Genomic DNA, 17,141 nt, shown 5'->3' with positions numbered 1-17,141 from the left:
TGGAGGGCACAGGCAGGTCAGGACCGGAGTCTGCTCCCCCAGCGTGTTAAGAAGGTTGGCTTGCACAGAAGGACAGCGTGGGAAACTTGCTGTTTCCAGCCTTCATCCTCTGGACCCCCATTCAGACTCTGCTGCCCCTCACGTGGGTGCTCCTCTCTCCCTCCCTCCTCCCCTCCATCTGCGCCAACAGGCAAGGCTTATTCACCTGCAGGACAGCCCTTCTCTCCTGGGACCTTCTCATATCCGGGACAGCACTCGTAGCTGATGACTCTGCAATGAAGACACGTACATTTATTAGGCAGGGCTTCCCTCCCCTCTCATGTCATTGGTCCTCGCTCTGGGAAGGGACATGATAGGGTGAGCACACAGCCTGCTCCTGGAGGAGATCACACGTTCGGTCATCTCTGCACCTCTCGTTGGCAAGGAGCTTGTCACACCTCCTCGGCTTTGTATATGGTACCAGTGATGCTGTCACTCATGGTCATGCACCTGGGATACAGCCAGGGGACTGTGGCAGCATATTCACAGTGGTATTAGTACACATCCTCACCTGGAACTTATCTCCAGCATAATTCATGAGGAACCCAGTGGGAAGAACTGCTGAGAGGCAGCAGGAAGGTGTAGGAGGAGCTCTGGAGCTTTCTGGTTCTGAGTCTGCCACTAACTAGCCAATCCAGGCCTCGCCAGCCAGTCCTGTCTCCTCTCTGGGCCTCAGTTTCCTCATCTGTAAGATGTAGACATGTGCTGTGTGATGGTCATCGAACTAAACGAGCCCATGAACTTCTAGCTCTCGGACTTAGTAACTAAGAAGGGTAGCATATTTATGATCAAGTTTTATTCCATCTTCACGACCAGACTTTATAATAAAAACAAAGCTCTTTAAGATGCTTACTGTTTCCTTAAATAAAAACAAAATTTTAATCAACGAAAACCTTTATATGGTTTCAAAATCTACAAAGGATTCAATAGTAAAGTGTTCCCCATCCCCCCTCATCCCTCAATCTTCCTTCCAGGAGGCAACTGATATTGCCAGTTTGTGAGATTCTTTGTATTTGGATGAACAAGACTGGCAGTTTATAGTTTTAAACTTTGACATCACCTGACATTAAATCTTAGACCAGCCCATCATGGCTTACTCACCACCTTCTGGAGGTCTGAAACGTAAAGCTTCAGTCAACCCAACATCCCAGGGAAACCCAAAAGACCAAGGATTTCAAAGAGCAACACAAGGAAGTGTTCCAAGAAAGACTAGCTTCACAGCAAAACCCCCTGTCCCATCGACGGCCCCTCCTGCACCAACGCTGTGAGCACAGCCTCTTCCTTGGCAACCCTGGGACCTGAAGCCAACGGCCATGTCCAGCCACTTCCTTTCTTGCCCATTTGTCCTTCAGGACAGGAAAGAACACAGCCTTGAATCACAGCAGGTTTACTACAGAACTGCTCACCACGGCCTCTCACAGGCTGTTTGAAGGCATTATAGATAGAAGAGAAGCAGGCAGATGGGGCAGAAGTTTGGGCTTTGGGGGTAGGAGGGAACAGGTGCTGCTCTCAATGAACCGGGAAATTCTACTCTCACTAATCCCATTGGAGTTGTCTCGGGGAAGCCCTGGGAGTCATGTGAAGATGAAGCCTGGTTCATCTGTCATCCAGGGGGCTGTCTCAGAGACAGATTAGGATACTCAGGCTGCCAGGGAGCTACAGGTGTCACTGTGCCAGAAACAAGCCCTTAGGACATTTCTGAGGAGTGACATCACACGCACTCTTCTCTGCCCTTCTTTCTCCATCCTTCTGACTCCTCCTTCCCCACTCTTCTCTCAGCCCTCCTCCCATCCCATTCCTCTTGAACCTTCCAGCCCTGCTTAAAAGGGTGAAACAGGCTGGTGGTCTCAGGACTGATCTCGACTGACTCACAGTTTTATTTTTGGAAACCAGTCGTCATCTGCAACAAAAGTGAGATCTGACTGCCTTTCAAAGGCAACTAGGATTAGGAGACTAGGCTTGTCATCTGTCAGTAACTCGCAGGGTGGCCTTGAAAGGTCATTTCTCTCTCTGGGTCTCAGTTTCCTGATTTACAAAAGAAGGGAAAGCTACACTAGATGATCTCCAAGGTTCCTTAAATCTCACACTCACAATTCCAACCAATGGGATAATTTCTAGGGAGCAGAAAAGCACTCTTTCAAGGAAGGAGAGTGTCTGATGCCAGCGTCTCATAATTAAACGTAGGGAAAGCCACAAGCCTCAAGCCCATAGGACTGGGGACATGCATGCGGGGACTCTCAGGCTTTGTCTGATAAATACCGGGGCTCTGTGGCGGGGGTTGAGGAAGTGGGATGGGGTCAAGTCTCACAAAACTTAGTTTCTTTCTAAAAGTGCCTGGGTGACGCTCCTTGGAGTTGGAGGAGGAGTCTTCTTCTCAAAGTACTCCTCATCTCTGGGATCCCCTGAGTGCATGGGGCTGACACTGCATGCCTCGCACCTTCAGTCGTGCTGGTCAAAGACTCTCTCTCCACCGTGTCAGCATCGGAGTTCCATCCTAAAACTCCACCGGAGAGCTCAGTGGCTCACCGGGATTTTACAACAGAAAACCAGCTCCCCAAGAGTAAACTCACCGGTGGCCACATACAAGCGGAGGGGAAGGAGGGCTGACAATGACAGGAGAAATGGAGGCTGCCAGACAGGTGGGGGAGCAGGGACATCTCAGCATGAGGAGGAAGTGAGGGATGGAGTCAGAAAGCTGCAAATGTTTTTGGGGGTGAAGGCACTTCCAAGGCTTCTGGCTGGGGTGGGTCAGATCTAGGACTCTCCTCGCAGTTCACCAAGTCAAGACCCTTCTCTGACAGTGCACATATTTGGGGGGAAATGGACTAACTGGAAAAGTCTAACATTAAAAGGACACTGGGGGTCTCTCCAATGTGATGAAAGCTAACCCCTGGCAGCACTCACTGCCTCTCCTCTCCAGGTGGGCTTTCTGGACATGCGGGACACACCAGCCCTTGTGGGGGCACAGCCCCCAACCCCCCGCCCCCACAGCCAAAGGCTGTCTCCTGGTTAGCCCAGTGTGGGTGGCTCCTGCCAGGACGCCTTCTGACCGTCTCCTAATCCTCTCATGCTGGTGGCTTCTCTCTCCTCTTCCTGAGTGCTACCCACAGCCTGGCATCCCCAGCACTTTCTGGGTGCACGAGGTGAGCAAGCCTCTCACCGCAGCCTGGTGGCCTTCTGGGTTGAAACACCTCCAGAGCTGGCAGCTCCCTGCTTGATCATCCCAACAACACAAGCCCTGAGAACCAGCCCGCCTGGCCGCGGAGAGGAGGAGGGCAGCTGGAAACTGCAGCCCAAGAAGGCAGCCCATTGAGACGATCCTGACCAAATCTTTCAGGACTGGCACACCCTCTTCTCAGCCCTGTGTGTCACCTTCCTGGGGCTCTGGCCCTGGGGACACACACGCTGTGGACACATGCTGGGCTGTGGGAGACGGGGCTGGAGTAGTCACACACCTGTGGGTCTGAGGGTGAGTGCAGGAAAGTGTGAGAACCGCAGGGAGCCCCCATCCGCGTCTCCCCAGTTCCCTGGCTTTCCTGCATAGAGGGGACCAATCTGCTGGTCTCTCACTTGAATCTTATCAGCAAAAGCTGCTCTGACTAAAGACTCCTGGCTTCTGCTTGGCCTGACACAGTCCAATAAGCAGAAACTTCAGAAAAAAGAACATCCTCTAGGGCAGTAAAACACGAATTTTCTTGTTCTAGCTTCTCACATCAGAAGACCAATTTGAGGAATAAAATCAGAGAAGGCGCACGACTTAGAAGGGAGTTTGAGGCAGGTAGGGGGTGGGGGGACAAAAAGTAGTGCCAATCCAAGGTCTAAGAGTTGAACTAGAGTTTGAGAGCTCTCCTCTCTTCCCCTCCAAAGTTTTACTCACAACTGGATAAAGATAGAAGCATTATTATTTTTTTTTCTGTCCTCAGAATAACTGTCCAAGGAGTTAACATAATAAGTTAAAACAATCACTCTCCCCTAAGCATGCTGCACAGTTTTGGCGGCTGGGACGGCTGCAAACGCCCAGGGACTGACGAAACTGCAACAGCGGAATAGGAATGAGGCCTGAGAGCCAGCTTCCTGTGACCGAAGGGAAACCGTCCAGCGCGTCATGATCTCCGAGGGAATCGCAGAGCAAATGCAGACTGAGGTTGTCTAGACGCGCGCCTGCCGGCACCGGCGTTCATTTTCTGCACTCGACTGAGCTCTCTTAAGCCTCCCAGGAGAAAATCAAACTCTTGAACTCCTGGTAAGAAAGGGTTTGTTTTAACCTGCTGTCCAGCAACAAAGACTCTACTATCACCCTATTTACCAGGGTCCAGATGGTGAGTGATGAGATGGAGCCGCTGGAAAACACACTTACATATTTGGAGACAATCTGCTTGTATGTGGCATGTGAGGGTCTCGGGGGGGATCCTGGATGCTGGCTGTGTCTCTTCAGCTCCCATGCTCTCCATCTGATTAGAGACGGAGCACCCTTGCGACAGGGGTTCAGAATGACTGCCAGGCTGGGGGTGAGCAACCAGGAGAAGGTTGGTGGCTCTGGGCCAGAGGGCCTCTGCGAACCCCAAGGAGGCCTCCTCTTCTCTGCTGAAGAGAGAGCCCTGGGGCAGATGGCCCAGGTCCTCTAGGGCTGCTCACCTGACTCCTCCCCATGTCGCCAGCACTAGCCGCTGTGCTCACCTCTCCCTGGGGGCAGCACATATCAGTAGAATAACTGGGCCACCTCCACCTGCCAGCAGATGACTCAGGCTTTCTGAGCCTCAGTCTTCCCCTCTGTAAATGGGCTAATGATCACACTGACCTTAAAGGGTGACTGAGAATCAAGCAAGCTAACCTATGAAAACACCTATCAGGTGCTTGCTGCTTACTAGGCTCTCAGTCACCGAGCTCCTTCTTAAAAAATCCCAGGTATAAACTTTAAATTAAAATTATGTTAATAACTTGATTGAAAGCCACGCTCAGCACGAAACCACTGATCAAATCATGTAATAAATAAGTTCCCCATAACACAGCTATCTAAGTTAATAGATAGGGCCCATCTGGAGAATCCCATGGACAGAGGAGCCTGGTGGGCTACATACAGTCCATGGGGTTGCAAAGAATCAGACACAACTGAGTGACTAAGCACATTGCGGTTCTAACAAATTATCACAAGTTTAGTGACATGACTTAAAACCACAAAAATGTATTATCCTATAATTCTGGATAATAGTGTCAAAAGCTGGCCTTATGAGGCTAAAATCAAAGGCTGTATTCCTTCCCAAGATTCTAGGGAAGAATCTGTTTTTGTCTTCTCCACATCTGAGAGGATGCCTACAGTTCTTGACTTGTGGTCACACCACTCCAACTTCAGTTTTCATTGTCATATCGCCTTCTCTGACTTTCACTCGCCTGCTTTCATTGCATAAGGACCCTTATTATTATATCAGTCTCACCAGATAATTCAGGATAATCTGCCTCCCGCCACACCCCCACCCAGTGCCTTCACTTAATCAGATCTGTAAAGTCTCTTTTCCCTCGTAAGGTAACATCTTCACATATTCAGGGTGAGGATGTAGTCAGTATTAGTGTGACATCATTCCACCCACCATGGGGCCTTACCCAAATGGTACATGGACTCATGTACATACTCAAGAGAACAAGTTTTAAAGACCCTGATGCTGGGAAAGATTGAAGGCAGGAGGAGAAGGGGATGACAGAGGATGAGACGGTTGGATGGCATCACTGACTCAATGAACATGAGTTTGAGCAAACTCTGGGAGATGGTGAAGGACAGAAAAGCCTGGTGTGCTGCAGTCCATGGAGTCACAAAGAGTCAGACACGACTGAACAAGAGCAACAAAGCTGCCGCTAGAATGGGATAGAACCATCAGGAAACCCTGCACAGTAGAGGCATTTAGTAAAACCCTGGTGTTTGGTGTATGTCAAATCTCAGTTATTTCAGAGCAGGCTGGCCATGGGGATCCAGGGGACTGCACAGGGGACAGGAAGCAGGGAGGAGGTGGTGCTGTGGGTCTGGGGGACAGCTTACCATCCCTAGATGGCTTCTCACCATCCTCTTGTTTTTCCTTTTGGGACCAAGGTTGTGGGATACAGGAGGGCAAGGAAAGGAAGAGTCTTGCTCAGCTTCATCACAGATGTTCCTGGGTGCCCTGCCCAAATGAGATCTATAGGAAATAGTTCTGCTGTTTTCTACAGAACTGATGGAAAAGTTAGACCATACGCTGGCTGGGTTCAGTAGAAGTGAAATGCCTAAGCCTGAATACAGTATTGAAGAAGTGTTAATATTTCAGCCTTTGGGCACAGCCATGCTTGCTACTGGGGAAACAGGAGTGTCCTGCCAGCTCATCTTGGCTCTAGAGAATGGCTACTGTTGCCTGTAAATGATGTTGCTTGTGACACAGCGGCAAGCCTTTGGAGTGGAGAATGGCCACCCCCACCTGCTGGCTCCTGTGCTGGCCCTCCCTGTGCCACGTCGAGGATGCCTGGGCTCCTGCTGTGATGATTACATCTCCATGATGTCAGCTCTGACTTGGCTGTTAAGTGGGCCTCCCTTTCAGGGGGGTTTATACAAAGGTGGCCTGTTGGGCTTCCTGAGCACCATTTCCTGCACCATTGCTTCAGCTGCTGGACATAAAAATGTTACGGTTACTGATCAGATGGAGACCCGAAATCACCCTCTTTGCTTGATGAGCTGCTGTATCACACTGGTGCTCTTTAGGATCTGACATAAAATGAGTTTCTAAGTAATAAAATTCACTTGCATCACTGAAGAGGGGCCCACTGGTAACTACTTCCTGTAATAAAACCCATGCATCAGGCTTGACAAGTAGCACCAGCACTCTTTTGGGACAATGCAGACAAGCTATTGTCTGCAGACCACGGATGCAGTGGCCTGACAGGCGTGCTGAGCGCACACTGTGACTATGCCCCTCCCTCCTCTGTCGGAGGTGAAGTCAGGGCCTCCCAGCAGCAGACACTTGGCTCCAGGCTCCTGGGTCCCTGTGTGACCTGAAATGGCAAAGTCTTCACGCCTTGATCCTGTACTTAGTGCTACTTATCTGCTTCCAAGTTTACATTCTCCTGTGGGTCTGGGGTCCCCTGGGGACCTGTGCAACCCGTTTCCTGTGACACTTGGTTCCCTTTCATGCCAACACACACCCCTGGCTCCAGCCTTGCCCCTGAGAAAATTCCCACTGCCTGGGCTGGCCCCATGCTGAGATGGCCCTCTTTGCTCCAACCACCATCGTGCTTCCCATTTCACAGTTTGGTCCTCAGCCAGGTAAATGTACCATAGGGCCCATTCTCACCAGGATGACATCATCGGCAGCCCGCACAGCCCTCTCTCCTCCCCTGCTGACCACCTATGGGCACTGAATTCCCAGGATGGCAGCTCCTTCACGGCTTTCAGCCCTGGGGCACAAGCAAATGGTGAGGTTGCTTCTTCTCGGCTCTCTCAGGGACGACAGAGATGAGTCCATCCACTTCCCCTTTCCCTCCCCAAGTTCTCTGGCCGTCCCCCCAGTCAGCTTCACCTTCCTGCTGCTGCACGTGATGTTCCAGGGAGGGACCTTCTTATCCTGGATCATAAGGTTTTTTTAATCAACTCATGATTTTCTATCCCCATTTCCTCTTTTTAAAGCTGCCCAAAGCAACAGCACATTGTAGGTTCAGATTATCCCCTGTGGGTTTGTAAGATCCGCTCTACGGCTGGGACTCGGCCCTGGGCCCCACTCTGCACTCTGGTTTCCCCACCCACACCTCCCGTCTATTCTCCCCCTGCAGAGCCTGGGCTCCCCCATGCGCTATGGTGCTGCCTCATCACGTCATCAAGAACATTCGGCCAACACACAGCTGTGCTGCCCGCGCCCATCCTGACACATCAGTGGAGAAGGAGGTAGGTACCAATAGCCAATCAGCCAAGGCGACTCAGAGCAGCATCAGCCGGGGAATGATGAAAATGTCCCCAAGCTACTGTTAACTGGTCAGGCAAATGCTTCAACACAGGGCCACACTGAAATACCTTGGCCAATGCCAGCCCACTGTAAGCTTGACCTTACAAGTGGCTCCCATTTTTAGGGAAACTAGAACAAACAAAATGGTAGCATCTTAAAACCCAGGGCTCTGGTCATCTTCCAAGGTGCAATTATGTGGGGCCTGGCTCTGTGTTTAATTAAGTGTTTATTTTAGTTGATAAATACCCACATGGGAAAAGTCGAAAAGCACTGAAATTTTTTTTTTTTTAACTTGGGTACCAGAGAAGGACACGTGGCATGTAATTTGCATAATCTCTTCTAGTCCACAACAGCAAGAATTCTGGCTGGGGGTTTGTTCCCTCCTTAAATCTGGGAGGTGGATCCTCTTAGCTCACTTAACTCTTGGCTTTGGGGCTGGGCTTGGTCAAGCAGGGATCCAACTATCATTGCCCTGCCCTTGACAGGCTCATGGGATGCTACTGGTCTTGCCCCACCTCTGCCTGATCCACAATTTCCCTGATCCATACTAGGACTGACAATTGTGTTAGGACACAATCAGTGTCACAAGTTGGGATATTTATTTCCACGTGCATTTCACGGAGAGAGTGTTTTCCCTTCCTTCAGTTAGGGGAGACATCTGCTCCAAAGCAAGTCACAAGCAATACGTTTTAAAACCCCTAATATGGGAAAGGGTTCAAGATAGTGGCTCAGCATCTCTTAATCCTCTTATTATACAGACAAGAGGAAGGCCAGGTCCTCACAAGTGTCTCAGGGAGCTCTGCACAGCACATTTTTCCATCTGTAGGAGAGAGCCAGCTTTGCGATCTTTTGATGGTTGGTGCCAAAACAGATTAGGCTTCCCTGGAATTCTGTCAGAACACGCAGGCTGCAGGGCAGTCATGGTGAATGCCACCTCCCTCCGTGCTGTTCATGATGCTAGAGGCACCAGAAAGCTCTACTGTAACCACAGGGGGCCACAACCCCTGGCATCTCACTTCTGTTTATGCAGCTGAGATTTGCAAACAACAGCAAGTAGCATTTACTGAGCACTTACTCTGTGCCGGGCTCCAAATTTAGCCTCTTCTGTGTATTATTTCATTCAGTCCTCAGAACAATCCCATAACGTAGTCCTACTGTTACACTCACTTTATGGATGAGGCAACTGAGGGTTCCAAAGGTGAAGCCAACTGCCCAGGTAGGTGGCAGAGCCAACCTTTGAATCAGAGTCTGAGCCTGTGTTCTTAATATGCTATGCTGCCTCATTATGTGCATATCTCTAGGCACTCTCAGTCTTTCTGGGAGTATTTACTTTGAAATGCTAGTGGTAAATAACCCACCTGCCAAGGCAGGAGACCTAAGAGATATGGGTTTGATCCCTGGGTCGGTTAGACCCCTTGGAGGAGGGCATGGTAACCCACTCCAGTATTCTTGCCTGGAGAATCCCTAGGACAGAGAAGCCTGGTGGGTTTCAGTCCACAGGGTTGCATAGAGTCGGACACGATTGAAGTGACTTAGCATGCACGCACTTTGAAACGCAGAGCAGGAACTCTGTATAAGTTCACCAACGGGTTTTCTTTCCCAGAGTCAGAGGCTGGTGGCTTCTACACTGAATCACTGTATTTGTATCATTTAGTGAGGATTAAGCAGTGCACGCACACAGTTTCTTGCAATCCCAAGTTGGCCCTAAAAAACATTTCCAAGTCTTGTTAGGAGCCTTAAAAGTGTAAAACAAAATCGGCCAGCTTACTGGAAACGCCACTCCCAAGCACAAAGTTCTCTGACATGTGTACACATGCATCTTCATGGCTCTGCACACGGTGCCACCTTCCAAGAGGCTGGCCCACGCCTGGGGGCACCTGCAACCCACGCACACCAAGGGTAGCCTCCTGGGTGGCTGGTGGTCATCAGTGGTTACAGATACTCACGTTGATTTGCCACAGATCTTCCTCTGGTACCACTGCTTGCAGTTGGTGAAGTACTTCTTGTTGGTACCAATGAGCTTCTGCACAGCGCACACGTTGGGGCTAAAAACAAAAGCTGCAGTGTTAGCAAAACGGTCAGCATGTCACCTGCCTCCTCATCCTTCCCACCACGTGGGCCCTCCTGGGTCACCAGAACATTTTAGATATGGAGAAGATACAGTCATTTCGGTCAGTTTGGGGGTACATTCTGGTCCTCGTGATCCAGACTTCCATCATCCTTCCCAAAAATATCCTCCCAAATTAAAAAACTGTTAACGTATATATCATACAGTGACATCATTTCATTTAAACATTCTTCTTTGACACTGACATTTATTAAGTATAAATAAAAACATCTTAAAACTTTTAGGCTACATGTTATATAGATGGAAAACACCAGTTTAAAAAGAAAGTGGTGTTTGCTAAGAACAGCAGCAGCTTTGAGAGAGGCCCCCAGACTTTCTTTGTACCCCCACTCCGCACTGAGCCCAAACATCCACAGGATTGAACCTGGCCTCCCAGCAGGCATCGCTGGTCCTATGGTCCAGGCCCCAGCACTCTCCAAGCAGCTCCACACACAGACATCCTCTGCATCCCTAGGCAGCTGCCTGGCTCCCAAACACAGCCTATCTTGGGTGCCCACCCTGGAAACTAGCAGGCATGGCCAAGCTAGCTGCTGTCAGGACCTTGGAAGGAGACGGTCACTCACTGAACTAAGTCGTTTATTACTTGGGCCCCAGTTTGCATCCCACTCCCCCCAGAAAGACCTCTGTCGGTGTCCCAGGTGATACTCTTCCGTCCTGGTTGTGATACAGCCCTTGTTTGATGCTGGGTATAGAACACAACCCAAAACTAATCAGGGTATGTGTGACCTCCCTTCAGCTACCCTCCCAAGAACCCTGGGGGCAGGTGTTCTGATTTGTTTCTTTTATTTTCTCGGTGGGGCTAAGCGCCAGGTTGGATGCAGAGGAGCTTGGAATAGCCTTGTCAAAAATACTGCTCCCAGGACTCCTAGTGGCTCAGTGGGTAACAGTCGACCTGCCAGTGCAAGGAACACGGGTTCATTCCCTGGTACAGGAAGATTCCAGCATGACTCGGAGGAGCAGCTGGGTCCACGTGCCACAACTACTGAGCCCGGCTTCAGAGTCCTCGAGCCACAGCTGAGCCCGCATGCTGCAACTACTGAAGTATCGCGCTCCAGGGCGCGTGAATCACAGCTAATGAGTCCCTGTGTCGCAACTTCTGAAGCCCATGTGCCCTAGAGCCAGGAACTCAAGCAGCCAAGTCTGCCTGCTGCAACTCCTGAAGCCTGTGCGCCTAGAACCTGAGCTCCGCCAACAAGGGAAAGCCCCACAGTGAGAAGCCCATGTGCCGCAACGAGGCACCGGCCCCCGCTGTTTGCAGCCACAGAAAGCCTGCGCGCAGCAACGGAGACCAGAGAACTTCAGGTATATCAATTCTAAATATCAGTTCCTCTGATACTTTACAAATACAATCAAGAGCCATCATTTGAGATGCATGGTCTTTTCCAGGAACTTGGTCAACTCTCAAATACTCAGAGTCAGCTTACTGGGTGGGAGGGAGGGCACACGGACCCTTTAATTCTCTGCCGTCTCTTCCACCATGTGGATGTGACCTCTTGTCCACTCTGTGGTTCACCCGAGGCAAAGCTGAGTGGGCCAAGGAGGCATGGCAAATATTTGTGAGTTACTGTAGGGACCTGAGGGGAAAAGCAGCGGAGGCTGGAGAGGAAGCCTCAAGCCAAGGGGGAGGACAGCTCTGACCCCTTACTCCCTGCTGGATCTGACCAAGCCTCCAGAGGACTTTTACAGAAGCCACCTTGTTTCTCAGTATGCTGCCTGGCATTCATAGGTTACAGCAGTCCCCAAATAACCCTGAGAGAGTTCCTGCTGGCCACACTCCAGCTGGAGGTGCTGTTTATTTCTGTACAATTTCAGAAGTTCTATCTGACCAAGCAGGAAATAATTACTGTCGATGAATTCTCCGCAACTCTCCGTAGGCGTTTGGCGAACCTTCAGAGTCTCTGGTGGATGTGGTTCCAACATTCCTCCACGGACTGAGTTTCCACTGCTGCTGCCCTCTGAGACAGGAGCGGAGGCTGGGGATCTTTGTGACCCACTCCCTCTCACATCAGGGTGGGAGGGGTGGGCTGTGTACATAGGAAATTTATACTGAAGTTTAATTGACATGAGCACCCTGTTTCTGGGCCTTCTGCCTCAAGCACAACAGCTCTGCTATTCAACTTGGATTTGAAAACGAAGCACTTCAGAAAATGCAGTCCAGTCCTGGTTGCTGACATTTGGAAGTGTGACTGCATTTTTACTTCTCTTTCGGTATTGTTGCTTTCCTTCTCTATAGCAACACAGATAACAGCCGGGAGTCGAAAGACAGCATCACAGTCTCTACTCTCCCAACAGCTTTCTGTCTCTGGACTAAGTCACTCCCCGTCACTAAGCCACAGTTTCTCTATCTGTAAAATGGGAACAGCTGCCACAGAGCTCACTGTGTTGTGGTGAAGATGAAAGTAAAAGTGGTGATGGATAAAGGGTGAGCACGCTGGCTAAGTCATTTCAGTCCTGTCTGACTCTTTGTGACCCCATGGACTATAGCCCGCCAGGCTCCTCTCACCATGGGATTCTCCAGGCAAGAATAGGAGTGGGTTGCCATGCCCTTCTCCAGGGGATCTTCCCAACCCAGGAATCAAACCCATATTTCTTATGTCTCCTGCATTGGCAGGTGGGTTCTTTACCACTAGTGCCACCTGGGAAGCCAAATGGTGAGCAGGACCCACTTGTTATTTCTTCCTTCACGTCTTGTGAAGCACACACACTACACTTCCTTAACAAAAGAGCTTCCCTTTCCCTTCCCACCAGTTCTCACTTTGAAAGAGGGCTGGAGTTTGAACAGGTTATCCATTTTGCACAGGGTGCCACCCCCATGGCTGAGCCAGGCAGCCTGTGGGTTTTCAGGGGCCATTAGATCAGAGTAGACACAGCTGCATCTGTAACCGTTCACCACAGTCCCCCTGCCCGTGTGTCCAGACTTTACTGGGGGTGGGGAGGGACACACCTGGGACTGCTTAGTCTGTCCTGCCCATCACAGACCACTATAGGCTTTTCCAGTTGCCCTGCAAGATGATTAGCCTGCAGGGTGGGGGAAGGGAGGGGAGGGAGAAAGTTGACCTAATAGCTGAAGCTTATAATAAAGAGCATTTGCATTAAAAAACAAACTATTTTCCAGCTGGTCTGTGACTTTTCTGGGCTCCAAAGGGAAGGAGGTTTGTTACAGAGGTGGTTCCTGCTGGAGACCCATCAGCACCTTTGGGAAGCTTCACTGTGGAGTGCCGGGAGCCACCATTCTAGGTGACAGAGAATGCTATGGTTGCCTTTTCCTGACTGAGTGCCTAAGAAGATACAGAGGGACAGAAACCTCCCAGGAGGGACTGTGGCACCCAAACAGGACATACTCCATTGGCAGGAAAGGCAGAAGGCCAACAGTGAGCTGGACAGAGACCATGGACATGCCAGTGGCTCATATTTTGACTTGATGCTTCATTCCTTCCTTGTCTTTCTGCCCTGCCCCCCCTTACCCTTCTGTACCCAGCAGAAGTCAAAGGTGAGTCTCTCACTTCCTGAAAGACCCTGGGACAACCCCCGTGCTCTCCTCTCTCCTGGAGGGTATGAGGCTGCAGCATGGCCTGGATGGCTTTCACTCTGCAGAGGGGCCAGACTCACTGCCAACATAGTCCCCTCCCCATAGCCCTGGGCATCTGAAAGGCCAAGCACGACCACAGGCACACACAGGCAGAGGAACAAGGATGCTACTCCCAACAAGGGGCCACTTCTAAGGGCAGGGAGTCAAGGCTTTGTAGAACCCGATGAAGTCAACTCCAATCACTTCCAACACTGAGTTCTGATCTAAGTTCAGATCTGCCCAGTCAAAGGGTGGTCTGGGCACCAACTGGGAGCAAATGCCAGACCCAAAGGCATTTGGGCTGCGACACAACTCTATCCACATATGCGCTAAGTCACTTCAGTTGTGTGACCCCATGAACTGTAGCCCACCAGGTTCCTCTGTCCATAGGATTTTCTAGGCAAGGATATTGGAGTGGGTTGCCATTTCCTTCCTATCTACATATAGTTCTATCTACCTAACTGTCACAGAGGAGTTGGTGCACCCAGGAAGGCACCAAACCCTGGCTATATGTCAAGCAGGATGGTTGAGTTTGGGATATAGAAACAAGTCCACCTCTGCCTGGGTCTGGGCCAGGGTCTTATCAGGTCAGACCTGCTGCCTGGGTTTGCCCCCAGAAAACCAACACATCTTCAGTGTCTCAAAGGAATATATGCAATGATAATGTCCAAAATTTACAAACTCAGCCAGTGTTTTAAGAGTGGTTCCAATCCCAGCTCCCATACACACTGCAGGACCCTGAGGAAGTGATGTGGCTGCTCCAGACTCAGTTTCCCCATCTGTACAGTGTGTGTGACTCCCAGCACATTCTTCTCTCTTCATCCAGCAGGGGAGCAGACGCTGCCCTTGCTGTGCCTGGAGGCCCCTATCTGGTGCCAGGTGGTGGGTTTAGGGCCTGGCTGGGTGACCAGGGGCCTGGGGGCCTCGGATGCTGCCAGCTTGTGTGGTCCCAGTGTCACATATGAAGGTGCTGAACAAGGACCTGGCTGGGCTGGAACCCGTGCCCTGCTGGGTGGCCCCCTGCCTGCGCTGGCCACCTTCCCACGGTGATTCTGCACAGACAGCCGCCAACTCCTATCTGCCTGGAGAAGCTCAGAGCCCGGGATCCCGCTCACGCTCTCGGCCTGAGTGGAGATCCCGGGTCAACTCTTCCACCCGTTTCCTCCACACAGGGCCTCCTGCTGACTTTTCTCCACCTCTCCTTCTCCCTCTCTCCATCTCCTGCAGGGCTGGTCCCTCCAAGCCTCCCACACAGAGGCCTGCTTTTGATTCGGGCTTTGTCCCCTACGCCCCCAGCCCGCTCCGACGGTGCCCCCGACGCCGGGTCCCTCCGATCCCGTCTGGGCGCCCGCTTACCCATGCTGCCGGCCCCGGAGGCGGCTGTGCTGCAGCACTAGCTGGTAGGGCGACCTGGCGGGGCCCGCTGGGGTGGCAGCGGGGCCCAGAGCCAGCGCCAGAGCGAGGGGCAACAGCCGCCCGAGGAGCGCCATGGAGAGAGGACGCGCCGAGCCGACGGGCAGGCGAGTGGCGGGGAGTGCGAGTGCAGCTGCGGCCGCGGGCAGGTTAAGTAAGCGGAGCGCGGGGAGCCGCCCGAGGGGAGGGGCGGGGAGCCGGAGGGGGGCGGGCTTCGGGCTCCCCACGCCCCCGCCTCCCTGCCGCCCCGCCCCTCCCCCGGGCGCCGACCGTTCCAACTAGCCCCTTTCCCTTGTTCCCCGGCACCCAGGACGACGGGGCCTCACTACTTCACTCCCTCCTCGAGGTCTATAAGGTCCTGAGCTCAGAGATGCCTCACCGGTCTCAGGCTATGCTGATTTCCACAACAGTCTATCCATCACACCTGCTTCTACATTCCACAAGCACCCCTATTCTCCCCCAGGCCTGCTAACTTTAAGATGGATAAAGAGTGAAGTCTTATGACGGACAGAAGCCAAAACAAAACAAAAAAAGACAGGTTTTGTTAAACTTCAACTGGAAACTGCGGGGGGCAGGGAGCGGGAATGCCGCCTTAGTACACACGCATTGCCTGTTTTATTAAACATCTGTATAGCACTATATGCGAGAAAGATGCTGCAACGAGATAGCAAAGATTTTTGTCCTGGAGGAGCTCAGAGCAAGTAAACAAATAGTCACCTGGGAGGGAGGTAATTCACTCAAGCGCCTATTAATCACCCACCAATTATCTGGCACTGCTAGCCCCAGGAGACAAAAATGGATGAGTGAATGAGATCCAGGTTGTTTCTTAAAAAGTTCATAGTTGGGAGACCTGCGGGCCAGTCTACAAAGTCCTCTGGAGAGGGGCATCTGCGGCCTTGGGTGGAGGGGCAGGAAGTGACACCTGTTCCCTCTCTCGGCTGGAGTGGTGAGAAGGAACCAGGCAAAATGGGGACATTCTGGGTTCTCAAGGTATCCTATTGGCTGAAGCATGGGGAGTCAGAGAAACAGAGAAGGGAAGGCATGTCACAGGACGCAGGCCTGAGCTCAGAGTCCTGCAGGGGTGATAGAGGAGCAGGCCAGTGTCAGGAGCAGGCCAGGAGAGGATGACATAAAACAAGGCAGGAGGTGGAGGTGGGCATGAAGAGGGGTAGCGCACTGAGGTGTGTCTAGGAGGTTCCAGCCTTGGCAGAACTTGGAGGCTGTACCCAGGGAGTGTGGAGGAGGAGGACTCATGGATGACTAAGGTGCTGTTGGCAGGGGCATCTCGGTGGCTGGTGGTATCGTTCTTAAAATGAGAAATATGGAAGGGGGCATAGATTCACCAGGAGAAGGTAAGTGGTTCTGGACACACTGAGTGCTTGTGGTTCATCCAGGTGTCCTGTGGGCAGCCGGATATAAAGATCTGGGGCTAGAGTGAGGGTTCTGGGGTGGAGATCCCGACATGGAGTCTTCCTCAGCTACAGGCAGCTGAAGCCATGGGAGTGGGTGGATCCTCTGGGTAGGCATGTGGGAGCAAGAGGTGGGTGATGACAGATGACGGAGGGGAGGCAAGGCAGAGAGCAGCCAGCAAGGAGGGGAAGGAGTGCTGACAGAGAGCCCCCAGAAAGAGGGGGTGAGTGCCGCTGAATACCAGAGAGATCTGAAGGCGGATGCTGTGAGGCAGACAGGCCCTGGGGACTTGGCTGTGGGAAGCAGGAGGAGCAAAGCCAGATGATGGTGGTTTGATGGAGTGATGGGGTTGTGCAGAGTGTGGACGACTCTTCCAAGAAGATTGTGTGAGAAAGGAAGGGGAGAGTCAGGGTGGAAGACAGGGGACACTGTCCACAGAGGCTTGGACATGTTAGGACATTGATGGAAAGGAGGGATAAAGGGGGTCAAAGCAATGGAAAAACAAAGAGATCATCAGAGTGGGGAGAGGGGAAGCAAGGAGGGCTGGAGCAGAGCAGCTTGGGGCTGGAGGAGGGGCAGAGTACAGAGAGAGTAAACGCTATGGAGGACCTGACTTGGGGGGATGGTAGAG

At 51.8% G+C, this 17,141-nt stretch overlaps 1 protein-coding gene across 1 annotated transcript in view; it reads right to left on the bottom strand.

Annotated features, from left to right (window-relative positions):
• The window catches only part of TGFBI (transforming growth factor beta induced), a 33,564-nt gene extending 18,361 nt beyond the window's left edge, over positions 1-15,203 (bottom strand). The window contains exons 1-3 of the mRNA XM_052643300.1: positions 15,044-15,203; positions 9,938-10,036; positions 206-270 (exon numbers count right to left, since the gene is read on the bottom strand). Coding sequence (XP_052499260.1) covers positions 206-270; positions 9,938-10,036; positions 15,044-15,177 — 298 coding nt within the window. The 5' untranslated portion in view covers positions 15,178-15,203. The remainder of the gene's footprint in view (positions 1-205; positions 271-9,937; positions 10,037-15,043) is intronic.
• Positions 15,204-17,141: the final 1,938 nt, after the last annotated feature.

This window comes from Budorcas taxicolor, chromosome 7 (genome assembly GCF_023091745.1).
Source record: "Budorcas taxicolor isolate Tak-1 chromosome 7, Takin1.1, whole genome shotgun sequence".
Lineage (NCBI taxonomy): Eukaryota > Metazoa > Chordata > Mammalia > Artiodactyla > Bovidae > Budorcas > Budorcas taxicolor.
This window is presented reverse-complemented; position numbering and strand designations above follow the sequence as displayed.